We start from the raw sequence: 18588 nt of genomic DNA on the forward strand, positions 1-18588 counted from the left end.
AAACAATAAAAAATTTCTCCTTGACTGCAACTGGAAAATATTAACAATATTCATAATTTGTGATTATACTTTTCATGAATAATATTTCATATATCCTCTTTTATGTGGTCTTTTCACATAGCAAATTGTCACATGGATAAAGCAATGTACAGGCATACCTCCTTTCACTGCACTTCATTTTACTGTGCTTTGCAGATATTAGGTATTTTTTCTATACAAACTGAAAACTTGTGATAACCCCATGTCAAGCAAGTCTAGACTAAAGTACACAGTACACAGTACTCAGTACACATAACATACAAGCACTAGGAAACCAAAAAAAAAAAATTCATGTGACTTATTGTATTATTTGCTTTATTGTAGTAGTATGGAACTAAACCTGCAATATCTCCTAGGTATGTCTGTAATATGTTAAAATCCTCTCTTTTTTAAAAGTCTCCTCAAGTAAGACATGTGCAACTGTGTTCTGACTATTCAAGGAAATAAAAACAATAAATGATTAAATTTTATTCAGTCTATTTTATTAAGTTTTTAATTAAAAATTTTAGTTGAAATTGGTAACCCATCTTGGGAATATTTTTATGAAATACTGTGCTCTGTTCATGGATAAGAAGGTTTATTCTTGAAAACTTTTAGCAATACTGTATGTTACATTTTGAGGAAAAGTTTAGAATGTGTTAGCTGTATTTTCTAACTTTTAATGCACAAAATCAGAAGAAAAGAAGAACTAGGTAAAGTCTTTCACAAGGGAGAAAGATCAGGTTCAGGCCTAATGAATCTATAGTTTGTATCCAAAAAAGAGACCTCTGACTGCTCTGGAAGGAAAAAAATCAAACTCATCTATTGGTACAACAATGCCCATCAATCAAGAGACTTACTAACTTTACCCATTCTAGAGACATGTATTTAATTTTGAACCAGATTTAAATATAAATATCTACTAGTCCTTTAGAAAACTAATGACAAAATTCTATTAAGTGCATATAATTTCATCACTTTCAGCATGTTCAACAGTCCCAGATCACATCAATAAAAATGCATAAGGTATTATATACATATATATTTCTTATTTCAATTTCTGCCTTTTCATGTCTTTGGACATTGTGTCCACTTTGGGTTTGGAGTTCCTATCTAAGAACATATCTAAGAAAGACTATTATCTTCGAGCTAAGCGGAAATGAACTTTCCTAAATTGAAACGGTGTAGATTAATTCAGGTTTCAAAATGAAAAATAAACGAACAATGTAGGTTTATTTCACAATATTTAAATAGAATGTATTACAGAACTATAAAAAGGTGTAAGTCTAATTATAAACATAACTTGTTTGGGATAATTTTTAAAATACAATGCAGTAAGAAAATGTTTAAAATATTTTTAATGTTTAAAATATTTTTAATGTTTAAAATATTTAAACAGGTTTAAATATGATTAAAATATTTTTGTGCAAAATGCAAGAAAATCTAATCAGTTTGGCATCAATTAAGCTCTAACAATGTACTTCAGTATCTCTCCTAAGTAGAGAGATCTGTTTTCCCTTCACCCAGGTCGATTTGTGCACATTATGGTGTCATCATAATTTTAAAACATACTGAGAAAATGACAGAGCTGCAAAATTAAAATAAATGATTAATGGTAGTTTTTTCATGTTTTGTACTAATAGGTATTACTGAGACTTTAAATTAATAGAGCTGTCAGGCTCACGGATGTTACAGATCCAGCAATGAACCAAAATGGAAATTATATATTCCACAGACACCTAAAGATGACACTTTGGAATATTTTAAATTTTAATTAGTAGGTGCAATTGTTTTGTTCCCTGTAACCACCGCAAATTAATTGGAAATTAGTCACAACCAACCTTTTTTTTTTTTTTTTAAACAATCTAAGATGAAAGGGTTGGTGCTCTACACCTTAACATCTTTGTTTGCAGGCCCGAAAGCACACATGCAGTAAATTGCATTGTCAATTACAAAAACAACAACTGTTGTGAAATTAGGAAAAAATTATGCACAGGTAAACAAAACTAATTAATGCATAAGTAACAGGGGAACACACAAAATAATGCCACTAAACACTAACATGCCAGTCTTTGGGGGGAAAAAGAGGCTTAGAAATGTAAATCTATGCAAGAGCATTTACCAGTGACGTCTTAGGTAAAAGGCTGCTTTTAGCTTATGTTTTATTTAACTGCTTTTGGAGTCTCACTGGCACTCATACTTTAAAAAGTATACCCACAACAACAGCCATCTGATTATTCAACTATGTCTCAAGATGACAGAAGACTGTTATTAATAGCTAATTTTCTTTTCCTCAAAATACCAAGATTTAGACCCATAACAAATGAAGAATCTTAAGATTCATCCTTATTTTATGTTTAAATATTAGGTAAATAGTAATTTTCAGGTGTACATCCACCCATTAACAATTTTCCTACTGATAATTTATGGGTTACCTCTTTCCTTTTAGCACCAAAAATACACGTTACCTTGTCTACTTTTTCCCTTCTCTAAAGTAAGCCATTAGAACCACTTAAGATTCCTTAAAAACGGTGTATCTGCTAAGGCAGCAAGTGTCACGTTACAATAGCTTTGTAACTTTTAATGAGAAAGTAATTTTCTTATCAAATTTTCAAAATAAGACTTCCCAGGAAGTCAACCTGATGCATTAACTATTATTTAATATTATTTCAATTTAATAGACAACGCAAGGGTCTTGGGAGATTCAAGAGTTAGGCAATCTGTGTTTTCATGCACCACTTGATTCTGCATGAGTTTTAATATAATTTTCCTTTTATATAATTACTGAAGATGCTAAATATTATGGTGAAGTGATATCCTTTCCAATATGAGTTTATCTGTAAGTGATTACAGGAAAACAGTAAAAACCACTGCTATATTTTCTATTAACACCTTGGCTAAATGTCAAAAAGATGTCAAATACTATCCCAACACAAAATACCAAGAGTTTAACTATTTTTTCTCCCTGTTTGACTCAGAATAACAAGGAAGTTAGTCTAAACACTGCAAAAGAAGAAAATTCATGTGTATTATTGGTTATAACAAAACTAATAAACACTAGAAAATAATACTTTTTTAGTGTTGACAAATGAGATACAAATTAATTTTCAACAACCCCCCAGTATTGTCATAATTTGTAGGTAGCTGGTTTTAGTAATAAAGAAACAGTTCCACAACTAAGCAATTCTCTGAAGTCCAGAGGTTACCAATACAACAAATATGAGACTCCGGAATCTGGCTTTTATTTCTGTTTTCTACCCTTTGGGATACAGGTATTTTGCTATACTATTTCTAAGCAGCTTTTTCCTCCCCTCCTTATGAAAATACCATAAAACACTATTTTCAAGGAATGAAAAATATTTTTAACCTCAGACTACTTTGAATTTCTGCTAATGAGCTAGAGAAGTGGACTTAATTATGGATGCCAGTTTCTTAAATTTGCCCCATTCCCCCCATAAATCTTTTCATGGACTGTTTACATTTAGACTTTGGTAGCTTCTTGTCAGGAAACACTGTTCTGGCCATGATCTGCCTTTAAAAATATTTATTGTATCTTTGGTAATCAAGAGAGAGGTATAAGCACATAAACAATGGAAACAAGTGATCCAATATCAAAGAAAGGCAATGCCAAAGAATGTTCAAACTACCACACAATTGCACTCATTGCACATGCTAGCAAGGTTATGCTCAAAATCCTTCAAGCTAGGCCTTAGCAATACATGAATCAAGAACTTCCAGATGTACAAATTGGGTTTAGGAAAGGCAGAGGAATTAGAGATCAAATTGCCAACATCCACTGAATCTTGAAGAAAGCAAGGGAATTCCAGAAAGACATCTATACTAAAGCCTTTGACTGTGCAGACCACAACAAACTGTAGAAAATTCTTAAAAAGATGGGAGTACCAGACCATCTTACCTGCCTCCTGAGAAACCTGTATGCAGGTCAAGAAGCAACAGTTAGAATCCAACATGGAACCGGTCCCAAACTGGGAAAGGAATATGTCAAAGCTGTATATTTTCACCCTGCTTATTCAACTTCTATGTATAGTATATCCTGTGAAATGTTGGGCTGGACAACTTACAAGCTGGAGTCAAGACTGCCAGGAGGAATATCAACAACTACAGATATGCAGATGACACCACCCTAATGGCAGAGAGCAAAGAGGAACTAAACAGCCTCTTGATGAAGGTGAAAGAGGAGAATGAAAAAGCTGGCTTAAAACTCAACATTCAAAAAATGCAGATCATGGCATCCAGTCTCATCACTTCATGGCAAATAGATGGGGAAACAGTGGAAACAGTGACAGACTTGATTTTTTTTTGGCTCCAACATCACTGCAGATGGTGACTAGAGCCATGAAATTAAAAGACGCTTGCTCCTTGGAAGGAAAGCTATGACAATCCTAGACAGCATATTAAAAAGGTAGAGACATTACTTTGCCAGCAAAGTAATTGTCTAGTCAAAGCTATGGTTTTTCCAGTAGTCATGTATGGATGTGAGAGCTGGACCATAAAGACGACTAAGTGCTGAAGAATTGATGCTTTTGAACTGTGGTGTTGCAGAAGACTCTTGAGAGCACCTTGGACAGTAAGGATATCAAACCAGTCACTTCTAAAGGAAATCAACCCTGGATATTCATTGTAAGGAGTGATACTGAAGCTCCAATACTTTGGCCAGTTGATGAGAAGAGCTGACTCATTGGAAAAGACCCTGATGCTGGAAAAAACTGAAGGCAAAAGGAGAAGGAGGTGGCAAAGGAAGAGATGGCTGTATAGCATCACCCACTCAAAGGACATGAATTTGAGTAAACTTCGGGAGACAGCAGGGGACAGAGGAGCCTGGCTGCAGTCTATGGGGTCACAAAGAGTCAGATATGACTTAGCAACTGAACAAAAACAATCCATCTGATATTATTGTATTGTCTAATAAAATATATCACATGAAATTCTCATTTAAATGGTATTTCCAAGCAGAAAGGATTTTCATGATATTCAACTTTACAAGCGGGCTGAAAGGGCCATTAAAACAATCTCTTTCCTTAAAACTACTCAATTTGCTTCTCTATGTAGGTGCCCTCTGCTTGGTTTGCAGTGGTCAGAAGCTGCTGGAGAAAATCTCACTGCCTGCCTGCTGTTTTACACCTGCGATCCTTTTCCCATTACTGTGCATTACAAAAATTTCAGAGACCTTGTATTTTCTCCTCTTTGAACTTTTTATCCTTAGGCAAATAAGCCCAATGAACTGATGATTAGACTAGAAAAAATAAGTTAGAAATAGTCCCCGTTTTATAACTCTTTACTTCATGACCTCGAACATTCACCTAACCTGACCGCCACAGTCTAAAAGCCTCCCATATAATCACATAACTTACTTGCAATAGTCTTAAAACATGTTTACCTACACACAAAGTAATCTAAAAAAAAATAAAACCTCATATGGTCATCCACATCATTACTGTCTAGACAAATACCTAAAACTTACCTTTATTTTTATAGGTGGGTAGAAAATCTATGCCTTTTTGGTCAATTACTTTTACTCAAGTGACAAGGTAAATGTGGTCTCTGCTTAAAAGCAGGACACAGGAATGCAAGAAAATTGATGAAGTTTTCTCAAGAAGAATAAGATTTATGATTCAAGGTTTAGAGCACTTCTGAGATTTATTTAGAATTTTTATAAAATACATGGAAGTGGGAACTATACTGTGAAATCTGAAGTTGGCAGATAGGTACTTCTGGCTAATAAGATACCAATCTCATGGGGACTATTCATGCAGAGCTCAATACAGCCATATACAAAATCTAAGTAGAGTTGGTGGTGTTTTCCGTTCTAGTCAAAAATAAGGAAGCACATTCCGTTACTCTCCCACTGAAGGCATGGCACAGCTAAGTATGGACTGCTGAGAAGCAAGTGACAGCAGGTAGACTGGGGAAGGAGACCAGAGCAGGGAGTGTCCCTGAACCAGCGATATCTTCCTGTTTTTTTCTCCCCTCTCATATTGCCCAGTCTGGAGTTAAAGGTGGCTTAACACCTGGAACTGTTCACCAAGTACAGATGAAAGGGCTTTTCCATTGAAAAGCCCTGTGTTTTCGGTTCAAGGGGTAGGAAATGAATGACCTGTAGGGAGAGGTCAGAGAGTGTGAAGAGGTATCTTTCTTCATTTCACCCCTCCCCTCGCCACCCCAATCTCTCCTACTCCAGTCACCTGGGAATGCCATAGCAGTGGCAGGTGCCTACAGCTCCAGCGAAACTCTCTCTGGTCCATGAAACTATCGGCCCCAAATCATGGGCAAATACCTACTGATCTTTTCTCTCTTTATCCCCTTACAACAGGGCCCTGGAGGCAGAAGCTATATGAGGAGTACATGGCAATGCAGAAAAACAAAGCCTTGTATTTATAATCAGAGGAGCCTTGGGAGTCAAAAACCATCAAGGAGATCCTGGAGTGGAGAGGGCCTCAAAAAGACTATCTCTTAAAGCTGTATATGATCCCCTGAGTTTTCCCCTGAACAGTATATGCATAGATTTGACCTTATGAAGCCTAACAGAGAACTGAATTTTACAACAGAAAAAAAAAAAAATCAATGACCAAAATAAAAGTTAACTGCATGGGCTCAAGAACAGCATGGAGGTAAGAGAAGAAAAAGTCAGTGAGCTTGAATACAGGTGAATAGATATTATCTAGTATGAAGAATAGAAAGAACAAAGAGGAAGAAAAAAAATAACTAAGACTCAGATATTGAGATACTATATAAATATCTAAAACATGTCATCAGGGTTTAGGAGGAAAGGAGAAAGACTGTGGCCTTAAATCAATATTTGAAGAAATAATGATTGAAAACTTCCCAACGTGGCCAAAGACATAAACCTACAGATTCATGAAGTTCAGAGAAACCAAAACAAGAATAAGTCCAAAGAAATTCATGACCAGACTCATCAAAATCAAAACACTGAAGAGTCAAGACAAAGAAAAAAAAATCTTGAAAGCAGCCTTGGAAAAATGATGCATTACATATTGCAGAGCAATAATTCAAATATGGACTTTGCATCAGAAACCATATTATGTACGTGAGGTATGAGGAGGAAGTAAGGGTGAAATCATAAAATGCTTACAATTAAGTCAGAAGAGCTGGACAAATAGGTGTATTGCTGAAATACAAAGCTGTGATTGAGATGGTATTAAGAAAATATCAATAGAGAATCACAGGAGTGCAAAGAATCAGACAGTTTACTTCAGATAGATAAGGAATTAAAAAGGTTTCGCGAGGAAATTGATGCTAAGCTTGCCACTGAAGGAAGAGATCTTATTTTATTTTTGGTATATGTGCATTTATATTCTATTGCCTTCCAGAAAGATTTTAAAGTAACATATAAAAATACACATATCCCAACAGCACAGGATAATCAATTCAGGCAAAATAATAAACCATAGGAAAGATTAAATGAGTCCTAGTGAACTGCTAGAAGAAACTACAGATTCCCTGTGAGCATGCAAGAAGAATGTGTCTATTTCCAAACCACAAAATAAGGGGTGGAGATTTTAGGTACATAATTAAGCATTATGAGGCTTTCTAGCCTTTGGAGAGTGGTCCCAATGAAGTGTGGTCGGCAGATGGAAGCCTTGGGAGAATGATTTAGTGACGTGACAAGGACACTGAATTTTATGCTGTGCGAAACGAAGAGGCAATGAACTTTGAGATCAGGAAGTTGGATGGTCATAATTATGTTGCTCAGTAGTAATTCTGGCAATCAGATGGATGGCTTTGGCTACACAGGGAAGCAAAAAATAATGTATTAAATAAAGAGGAAAAATGTAAACAAGGTGAAAAAGAACTGAATTCTGTTATAAATGATACGTTGTAACTGGTTACTAACACAAGCAACTGAGTGAGGCAGCAAAACCTCATAATTAAGGGAAAAGGCATTAGAGCCCACTGACTACCTCTAATTGTGTGGCCTCGAACAAAGTGCTTGGCTTATCTGTTTCAGGGTTTTAATTTTTTAATTTATGATATGGTATGGTTTCCCAGGTGGTGTAGTGGTAAAGAATCCTCCTGCCAGTACAAGAGGTGCAGGAGACATGGGTTTGATCCCTGGGTCAAGAAGATCCCCTGGAGTAGGAAATGGCAACCTATTTTAGTATTCTTGCCTAGAAGATTCCATGGGCAGAGAAGCCTGGTGGGCTACAGTCCATGGGGCTGCAAAGAGTTGGACATGACTGAGCAACTGAGCATACACATAGGAGTTACAATAACTTTATTGACTTCTTAGGGTTGTTTTGAGAATCAAATAAAAATATGAATATACAGAACAGAAACTGGTACATGGTAAATGATGCTAAATATTGTTAAACACTATTATTATGGTTTCTTCCAAACATCTTAATGACATCTAAATATTTTGAAATTCAATTAGCCTTCATCTACATATCACTAAATTCCTGGAACTGGAAAATCTTACATTTATAAAATTTTTGCTTTCTGTCTTAATGTCCTGAGATTAATTTGTATTTTAGCAAATGGTTTCAGATTAAATAACACTTTAAAATTATGATTATTTTAAATAATTACAACAAGCACATCAATAACATTTAATAGGCCCTGAAACTCTGTTTCTCTTTTAAAGGGTTTGCATTTTAAAACTGTTCTGAATATATTCTCTTTATAAAACAAGTGTCAAAAAAGAAGACAAACTCCAAGTAACTTCAGTGTTTAGTGCTGTGGGAAAAAGATCCAGCCTTCCTAAGAGAGGGGGCAGGCAAAGGCTAGGCAACTAGCCAATGTCTGAATCAACTAGATGCTAGAGCCAGAGAAGGAAAGTGGCATGCAAGTCAGAAAACAGCATCTTACAGAATGGCCCACACAGTGGAAATGGGGACTGAAGGAGGGAGTTGGTCCATGGGCACTCAGTGAGTAAGTATGTGTCCCACAAATACCAGGGATCACGCAGCAAGACTACCAGGCTTGGCAGGGATTGGCTGACTACCGAGTCAGGGCTGAGTTGAGTGTTGAAGGTATTTAATATTAGAGGCTGAGATTGGGCAAGTGGGTCAGAGTCCTGAGAATTATCATACAAAGAAGGGTAATTAAAATAGGCAAAGCAAGACCAAAACACATGTAAACGCCTTCACTAGAAGTTGCCTTGACTTCAGCTATCACTTTCATATTTCACCTGTGGTCATCTCACCATTTAGTTTATGATATGTTCCTGACTTCCTTCCTATTCTCTACAACATGGAAGAAAGTTTCAGGCATCCTTTCTGAATTAATCATACACAAAGCACCCAGAGTGATACTGCATTACAAACTCTTTGGCATTACTTTTCATAAAAGTAACACAAGTAATAATTCACATATGACTATTAATATTTCAACATATTAACAGAATGCAGCCTATACAATGTGTAAAATGAATACATAATTGATAATACAGAAGGAAGTGGCCCAAGAAATTTAATTGTCCCATATCAGGAAACAGAGAGATTAAATCTTTTAAGGTTAAGAAAGTATTTCTTCCTGGTACATTCAAAATTCTTTGCTTCGAGAATGTAATGAATAAAGATAACTTAAAATAACTTTTACATGTACATATATATGAAAAATATGAGAATGAATTGCTAGCCAACCTATATTATGTTCAGTGAAAGATTTAGTAGAAAGCATTTTTTAAAATTGTTATACTTCTCCAAGAATTAGTTAAGAAACACAAATTCAAAATACACATGGTGTTGGCAGTAATGATGTGTGAAGCACAGTGTTACTCGCTGGAGGTAGAGAGGTGACCAAAATCATAGTGCCTGACCTCAGTAAGCTTATGTCTACCATGAAGCTAGTCAAAAACCCGACGATTTCAATTTAACAAAGGTAGTTCTTTGATAAAACCATAAAGCACTGGGGCTGAGTTTTTAGACTAGTAGGGATCAGAGATGAGACGGAGTGAAGGGAGGGGTGATATTCCAAAAAGGAGGAGTGGAAGCATGAAACGAGTCTCAAAAGACGAGTTGTGTAATTCAACTGAAGACAAAGAAAAGTTTAGTTGGGCAAAAGCAAAGTATATGAAAATATCAAAAAGAAGTAGTTGATGATTGCAATGAAACAGGAAGCTTGGTTCAAATTATATTTTATCAGATAGAAAGTATTTAAATGTTTTAATTAGAAGAGTGCCATGGTGAGATTAGTATTTTACAGTGATCATTTTGGTGGAAAAGTTAAGGATGGATTTAAATAGAAAAAAAAAAAAAATGGAGAGGGGGAAAGACTGATGAGGTACCTGATGATAGAGAGAGAGAAATGACATGGGCCAAATCTAGGACAATGGTTTTAGGGATTAAAGGAAAAGACCCAGAAATATGACACTTGATCAAATGTGCACAGATACTGAATTTTAGGGTGTGAAGAGAAGTATAGGATGACTCTCATATTTCTAGCTTAGGAAACAAACACTGAGCTCCACTAGCTCAGTATGGTAAAAGGAAGGACAGGAATTCAGGAACTTAAGAAGAAGTCATTATTGGTGGGTGGGGAGGAGATGGAAGAAGGTGCATGAAGAGTCCATTTTGGTTACATTGAATTTAAGGCTTAGTATGGTCGCTCCTCACTTAATGAAACTTAAATTAGGCACCCATCACTTGTAATGAATTGGGGTGGGAGGGCTGGGTGTGCAGACCCAATACAAAATCTGACCTAGCGCATGACCTCTCATACATTACTACTCTCCCTTCTCTCCTATCGAAACTACTCTTTTCTTCCTTCCCACAATGAGAACATATTGACAACAAAGTCAATATATGCCAAGTCCTCAGGGGGAAGGACTGGGGAGGAAGAAGATAGGAAGGTGAGCATAGTTAAGTTCTAGACTCCACCCTGAAGAAAGGCTCTTCATGAACTGCTTCAACATAATGTCTTCTAGAATCAACTGTGTCTTTAGTTTGTTATGCTTCTGCAACAGAAGATGAGATGGTTGGATGGCATCACCGATTCAACAGACATGAACCTGGGCAAACTCTGGGAAGTGGTGAGGGACAGGGAAGCCTGGCAGGCTGCAGTCCATGGGGTCGCAAAGAGTCTGACACGATTTGGCGACTGAACAACAACAACTGTTAAATGGTTAAAATCTATTCTCCATTAACTCAGTGACTCTTACAAAACTGTGAACACAAGCATAACTAACAAGTTCCTGTTGACTGCTGCTGCTTGCTGCTAAGTCGCTTCAGTCATGTCCGACTCTGTGTGACCATAGACGGCAGCCCACCAGGTTCCGCCATCCCTGGGATTCTCCAGGCAAGAACACTGGAAGTGGGTTGCCGTTTCCTTCTCCAATGCATGAAAGTGAAAAGTGAAAGTGAAGTCGCTCAGTCATGTCCAACTCTTTGCGACCCCATGGACTGCAGCCTACCAGGCTCCTCCGTCCATGGGATTTTCCAGGCACGAGTACTGGAGTGGGTTGCCATTGCCTTCTCCTCCTGTTGACTACTTTATAGTAAGCTGATAATCATGAAAATAATTGCAAAGCATACATTTGAAGAGATAGCTTTAAACTCTTGCCTTTTTTTTTTTTTTCCTGACCTGATAGTTGAACTTAGAATTGGTGAAATCTATAAGTGATTATCACCTTAATTTTTTCAATTGCTTTTTTATTGTGGTACAATATATGTAATGTAGAGTTTACCACTGTAATCATTTTAAAATATACAGTTCAGTTGCACTAAGTACATTCATGCTATTGGGCAACCATCACCACATCCATCTCCAGAATTTGTATTACTCTGGTTTTTAAAAAGTGTTCATTGATTTAAGAATCAAGACCTATTTGTCACTTGCTTTTCTATTTTAAATATTTCACTTACAGAAAAGCAGAACTTCTGCTATGCTCTAAAATTATATCTAGAGCAATCCTCATAAATTGAGTATCAGCTTATGGATATTTAAATTCCGCAAAGAATTTGAACATTTTATCATTTTTAAGTTCTGTAAGAGGAACAATGTGTTATTCAGTGAAGCAAAGAACACTCTTTAGTTCAAACATACCAATGCTATGAATACTAAATATTATCTATAGCTAAAATGAAATTTAAAGTTCAGATTTCCATGTGGTTCTAGGAAAAAGAGGGTATGCCAGAATGTGCAATAACAATAATGAGCCATAGTCTAGTACAGTTCTGGGCCCACTATGTAGACTGCAATAAATGTCTTAAATGAATAAGAGAGATTACACAGAGAGAAAACTAAAGTAGACATTATATAAAACCTGTTACTAATTTAACAATTGTTTAGATCATGATAATTAATAGCTGAAATGAATATCTTGTTATTCTTTGAGAGAAAAGTTAACAAAAGAGTCATCAGAAAAGCTTGTGTGAAATATGCTACAAGTATTATAAAATATCAATTAGATTTTAATAGATAACAGACTTCATCTGTTGGCTGGGGAGAGGCAGAAGGTGATTTATTAATAGCAGAGGTCATGCTCTAGCGTGGCAGGCCACAGAGATGGCCTGGGGTCTTCTTAGGTGGGGAGCCAGGGTGGGGAGCAGCCATGAAGGAGACGGACAGTAGAGCCAGGCTAACTGCCTTTTAGCTTCTACTCTGCCACTTACTATGTGGGGAATCAGGCAAAGTAACCTTTGGCTGCCTCAGCTGTTTTACCCATAAAATGAAGCCTATTATATGCTTTCTGTGAGAATTAAATGTGTCAATACAGGTCAAGTGGCACAAACTACAAACTTAATAAAAGTTAGATATTATTGTTGCCATTAATCTTTCTTGATTTAAAACATGGCACAGGGACTAAATCTCGCTTCTCTCTGAGAAGAGTCCAAAACAATGCAGAGTACTCATGGAAGCCCTTTGGTTTCACTGTCTTTCATTTATGCTTTTGTGACCCAGACTGAAGAACAGTGACCTTTCATTAAAACAAAAATACTGCTACTACCACTTCCACTACCAGCCTGCATCATGCCCACAATCCCCACCACCACTGTGACTACGAGCACCGCCAACACTGATAGCACCTCTGCCAGTTCATCTTGACCACCATCAGCCACCTTCACCACTAGCACCATCATCAAATCTACCACCACCACAACCACCATCATCCTGATCTCTACAATCGGTACATCACTACTACCACTGGCAACAACAGTAACAAGACCTTTAATATCCATGTGAGTGTAAAGGTGAACTCAGAAGTGTCATTGGGAGAGTGAAGAATAAGAAACACGATGTAAATATACACGTGCTGGTAAAGGGAGGGACAGGAGATTTTTTAAAAGATATTTGGAATCAAGCACAGAGATACGAGAAGGCATAAGAAATTGCCATCCTCGAAAGACTTTTTGACACGTTTGTCTTACATTATTATTACAGAATTAGTAGATTTCACACACTCGGGGCCAATTACCTAAAAGAAATATGCCAGGAGTAAACAAAAAGTCATGTTTATGTTTTATATCAAAGATTGAGCTGAATGCTTTAGAATTAAAACCAGTGGAAAGGTAAAACTCCAAACTCCCATATTATATGGTAAGCTGTGCTTTTGGAATTGGTAGCCAAAAACTAGTGATTAATGAATGATCAAAAAGTCCTGGGTTAGAGTTCCATATGTGTTACATATATGACCTTGAGTAAGTTATGTGACCTTCTAATGACACAGTTTTCTCCCTCTGAAAAATGATGATATCCATTATTTAGAGTTTGTGTGAACATTTAATAAGTATTAATATAATGTTGTATGTCAATTATTTCTCTAAAAAAACACCCAACACAACACTCACCTATAACCATGAAACACCAGCACACAGCACAATGCTTGTATTAATCTAAGATTAAGACCTAACTCGGGGCTTCCTTGGTGGCTCAGAGGTAAAGAATCACCTGCCAATGCAGGAGATGAGGGTTCAATCGCTGGGTCGAAAAGATCCCCTGGAGAAGAGAATGGCAACCCACTCCAGTATTCTTGCCTGGGAAACCCCATGGACAGAGGAGCCTGGTGGGCCACAGTCCATGGAGTCATCAAGAGCCTGACAGGCTGGGCGACTAAACAATAAGGCCTACCTTGTCACTCCCTGCGCACTTTCCCTCCCAATCTTAACCACAGAGTAAATGGAACTGTCATTCTCAGATGGCAGCTACCTCAATGATTCATCTCCTTCCCTCATTCCTATCCCTCATCCCAGTGGAGCTCATTAACAAATTCTCCCTCTTTCACCCCCAGAATGTACCTAAAATCCACCCACTTCCTAGCCACTACTGCTGTCCAAGCGCAGAGCGCTTTGTTGAACCCTATGTCCCAGTTGCTACTGGATGCAATCCATTCTCCACATTGCAGTTGAGGCGACCTTTAAAAATGTAAATCAGATGATGCTTAACGCCTTCAACAGCTTCCTATTGTACTCTGAATCAGATGTTAATTGTTCACCATCATTTTTTTCTACTCTGTCTCCTGCTCATCTTTTCTACTTTGCCTCTTACACTCTCACCCTACATCTAAAACTTTGGTCACACCATCCTTCTTTCTGTTTAACACGCTGAGCTTTTGGATCCTTCTTTGAAAAAGGCCTCCCAGACACACTTACCTAAATTAGTCTTCTTCATATTCCATCTTTAGTTCCTCTTCATCATATTCCATAACTCTTGTGATCAAAAGTTATATTATGCATATTTGTCTATATTTATTGATTAATTTACTTAATCTCCTGTTATCAGAATGTAAGTTCCTTGAGGACAATTATATTATTGAATACATTCTATTTCATGTTCTTATTACTCCAATGTTTTATTATGTGAGCAGGTTTCTATTTTTAGTGCCAAGATTATTGCCTAACATATTATCGAAATGTAATAAAGTATTCACTATAAAAAATGAAATTTAGCGAGGTCTAAATGTCTGAACTAAACAATATCTCATATAGAGAGAACAAGTATAATGAAGTTTTTCTATAGATAAGGAAGCCCTCAAATTCCAACTGGAGGCAAAGAAGAGATGAGTAATACATTTAGGAAGAATCATGTCTGAAGGTCCCATAAATATTGTTCTTATAAGGTGTTCAGAAATAATTACAAGGAAGGTTAAGAGAAACCTTAACAAATTTGTTTAGTTCCACAGTTTATAACTGTGGTTATATATAGATAACTATGGTATCTAAAGATTACACTTTGGCTAACATAAGCATTCAACTGTTAAATTGTTGCCAAAGGCATATATTGCCTAAAACCTGAATGCAATGGCTCCGTCATATAAAAAACAAAACAAAAAAGGCACTTGGTGATAGGTCCAAAGCTTAGGTACTGTGATTATTTACTTATAGGAATATATGATTAGTTAGCTATGGCAAGATATAATATCTGGGAAGCAAACAGGAAAGTGACATAGCATTTTAATTACTCTGTACTCACAGTGCATGGGGTCTGCATCCATGGTTCTCCATCAATCTGCATTGGCAGAGACTTGCTAGTCCTGGAGAAAAAAAAAGAAAAAACAATCCAAGTCTAGCACAGAAATACTTTATACAGCAGACTATATGTCCTATATAAAATGGTGAGACCAGGGAATGCAAATATGGTAAAAGCTGGGCTCTGTTCTCAAGTTATCTTTTATAAAAGGAACTTCAGCTCTTGACTTGGGCTCCCCAGGTGGCTCAATGGTGAAGAACCTGCCTGTCAATTCAGGAGATGCCGGTTCAATCCCTGGGCTGGAAAGATTTCCCTGGAGGAGAAGGTGGTGGCCCACTCCAGTATTCTTGCACGGAGAAGCACATGGACAGAGGAGCCTGGTGGGCTACAATCCATGGGATCGAAAAGAGCTGGATAGGACTGAGCACAAACCTTGACTATCAATGAATACCCTGTATCTCAGTTACAGGAATGTTAAGTGCTTCCTGGTAAATGTGATGATATAAACAAAAAATTCTGCATAACAAAAGACTAATGTAGGGTGTATAGTGAATGACACAGTCAGAATTACTTGGTTTGTTTCTAAGGCAAAACATCGAACATTACACTAATCCAAGTCTATGCCCCAAACACTAATGCTGAAGAAGCTGAAGCTGAGTGATTCTAAGAAGACCTATAAGACCTTCTAGAATTAACACCAAAAAAAGATGTCCTTTTCATCATAGATGACTGGAATACAAAAGTAGGAAGCCAAGAGATACCTAGAGTAACAGGCAAGTTTGTCCTTGGAGTAAAAAATGAAGTAGGGCAAGGCCTAACAGAGTTTTGCCAAGAGAATGCACTGATTATAGCAAATACCCTTTCAACAACACAAGAGATGACTCTACACATGGACATCACCAGATGGTCAACACCGAAATCAGACTGATTATATTCTTTCCAGTTGAAGATGGAGAAGCTCTATACAGTCAGTAAAAACAAGACTGGGCACTGACTGTGGCTCTGATCATGAACTCCTTATTGCAAAATTCAGGCTTTAGGGAAAACCACTAGGCCCTTCAGGTATGACCTAAAGAAAATTCTTTATGATTATATAGTGGAAGTAACAAATATATTCAAGGGATTAGATCTGATAGAGTGCCTAAAGAACTATGGTTGAAAGTTTGTACTACTGTATAGGAGTCAGTGATCAAAGTCATCCCAAAGGGGGGAAAAATGCAAGAAGGCAAAGCAGTTGTCTGAGAAAGCTTTACCAATAGCTTAGAAAAGAAGAGAAGTAAAAGGCAAAGGAGAAAGGGAAAGATATTCCCCTCTGAATGCAGAGTTCCAAAGAATAGCAAGGAGAGGTGAAAAAGCCTTCTTAAGTGAACAATGAAAAGAAATAGAGGAAAACAATAGAAGACTAGAGGTCTCGTCAAGAAAATTAGAGATACCAACGGAACATTTCATGCAAAGATGAGCGGGCATAATAAAGGACAGAAACAGTATGGCCCTAGTAGAACCAGAAGACATTAAGCAGAGGTGGTACGAATACACAGAAGAATTATATAAGAAAGGTCTTAATGACTCAGATAATCACAATGATGTAGTCACTCACCTAGAGCCTGATATCCTAGAGTGTAACGTCAAGTGGGCCTTAGGAAGCATCACTACGAACAAAGCTAGTGGAGGTGATGGAATTCCAGCTGAGCTATTTCAAATCCTAAAAGATGATGCTGTGAAAGTGCTTCACTCAATATGTCAGCAAATTTAGAAAACTCAGCAGTGACCACAGGAATGGAAAAGGTCAGTTTTCATCTCAATCTCAAAGAAGGGAAATGCTAAAGAATGTTCAAACTATAGCACAATTACACTCGTTTCATGTTAGCAAGGTAATGCTCAAAATCCTTCAAGCTAGGCTTGAGCAGTATATGAACCAAGAACTTCCAGGTATACAAGCTGGACTTAGAAAAGGCAGGGGAACCAGAGATCAAATTGCCAACATCTGTTAATCATAGAAAAAGCAAGAGAATTCCAGAAAAACATCTACTTCATTGACTACACTAAAGCCTTTGACTGTGTGGATCACAACAAACTGTGGAAAATTCTTAAAGAGATGGCAATACCAGACCACCTGACCTGCCTCCTGAAAAACCTATATGCAGGTCAAGAAGCAACAGTTAGAACTGGACATGGAGTCCATAATACTGTTCTATTTATCTGTGTCTCTTTTGGGAATGGAGAAGGCAATGGCACCCCACTCCAGTACTCTTGCCTGGAGAATCCCATGGACAGAGGAGCCTGGTGGGCTGCAGTCCATGGGGTCGCTAAGAGTCGGACACGACTGAGCAACTTCACTTTCACTTTTCACTTTCATGCATTGGAGAAGGAAATGGCAACCCACTCCAGTGTTCTTGCCTGGAGAATCCCAGGAACGGGGGAGCCTGGTGGACTGCCGTCTATGGGGTCGCACAGAGTCGGACACGACTGAAGCGACTTAGCAGCAGCTTTTGGGAATACATGTACACCCATGGTGGATTCATGTCAATGTATGGTAAAACAAATACAATATTGTAAAGTTAAAAAATAGATAAATAAATTAAAAAAAAAAAAAAAAAGAATTGGACATGGAACAACAGATTGGTTCCAAACTGGGAAAGGAGTATGTCAAGGTTGTATATTGTCACCCTGCTTATTGAACTTCTATGCAGAGTATATCATGTGAAACGCTGGGCTGGATGAACCACAAGCTGGAATCAAGATTGCCAGAAGAAATATCAATAATCTCAGATACGGAGATGACACCACCATAATGGCAGAAAGCGAAGAGGAACTAAAGGACTCCTTGATGAAGGTTAAAGAGGACAGTGAAAAAGCTGGCTTAAAACTCAACATTCAAAAAATGAAGATCGTGGCATCCAGTCCCATTATTTCATGGCACATAGATGGGAAAACAATGGAAACAGTGACATACTTTATTTCCTTGGGCTCCAACATCACTGCAGACAATGACTGCAGCCATAAATTAAGATGCTTGCTCCTTGGAAGAAAAGCTACGAGAAACCTAAACAGCATATTGAAAAGCAGAGAAATCACTGCCAGCAAAGGTCTATATAGTCAAAGGTTTGCTTTTTCCAGTAGTCATGCACGGATGAGAGTTGGACTATAAAGAAGGTTGAGCACTGAAGAACTGATGCTTTTGAA

The 18588-nt window shown here is 37.3% G+C and overlaps 1 protein-coding gene across 12 annotated transcripts in view; it reads right to left on the reverse strand.

Annotated features, from left to right (window-relative positions):
* Positions 1–18588, reverse strand: part of DGKB (diacylglycerol kinase beta) — a 1170055-nt gene that overhangs the window by 113207 nt on the left and 1038260 nt on the right. For all 12 annotated transcript variants that reach the window (XM_081537636.1, XM_081537628.1, XM_081537635.1 and 9 more), the window contains one exon: positions 15409–15469. In XM_081537636.1, the coding sequence (XP_081393762.1) occupies positions 15409–15469 (61 nt within the window). The remainder of the gene's footprint in view (positions 1–15408; positions 15470–18588) is intronic.

This window comes from Giraffa tippelskirchi, chromosome 10 (assembly GCF_054371585.1).
Source record: "Giraffa tippelskirchi isolate mGirTip1 chromosome 10, T2T-mGirTip1v1.2.pri, whole genome shotgun sequence".
Lineage (NCBI taxonomy): Eukaryota > Metazoa > Chordata > Mammalia > Artiodactyla > Giraffidae > Giraffa > Giraffa tippelskirchi.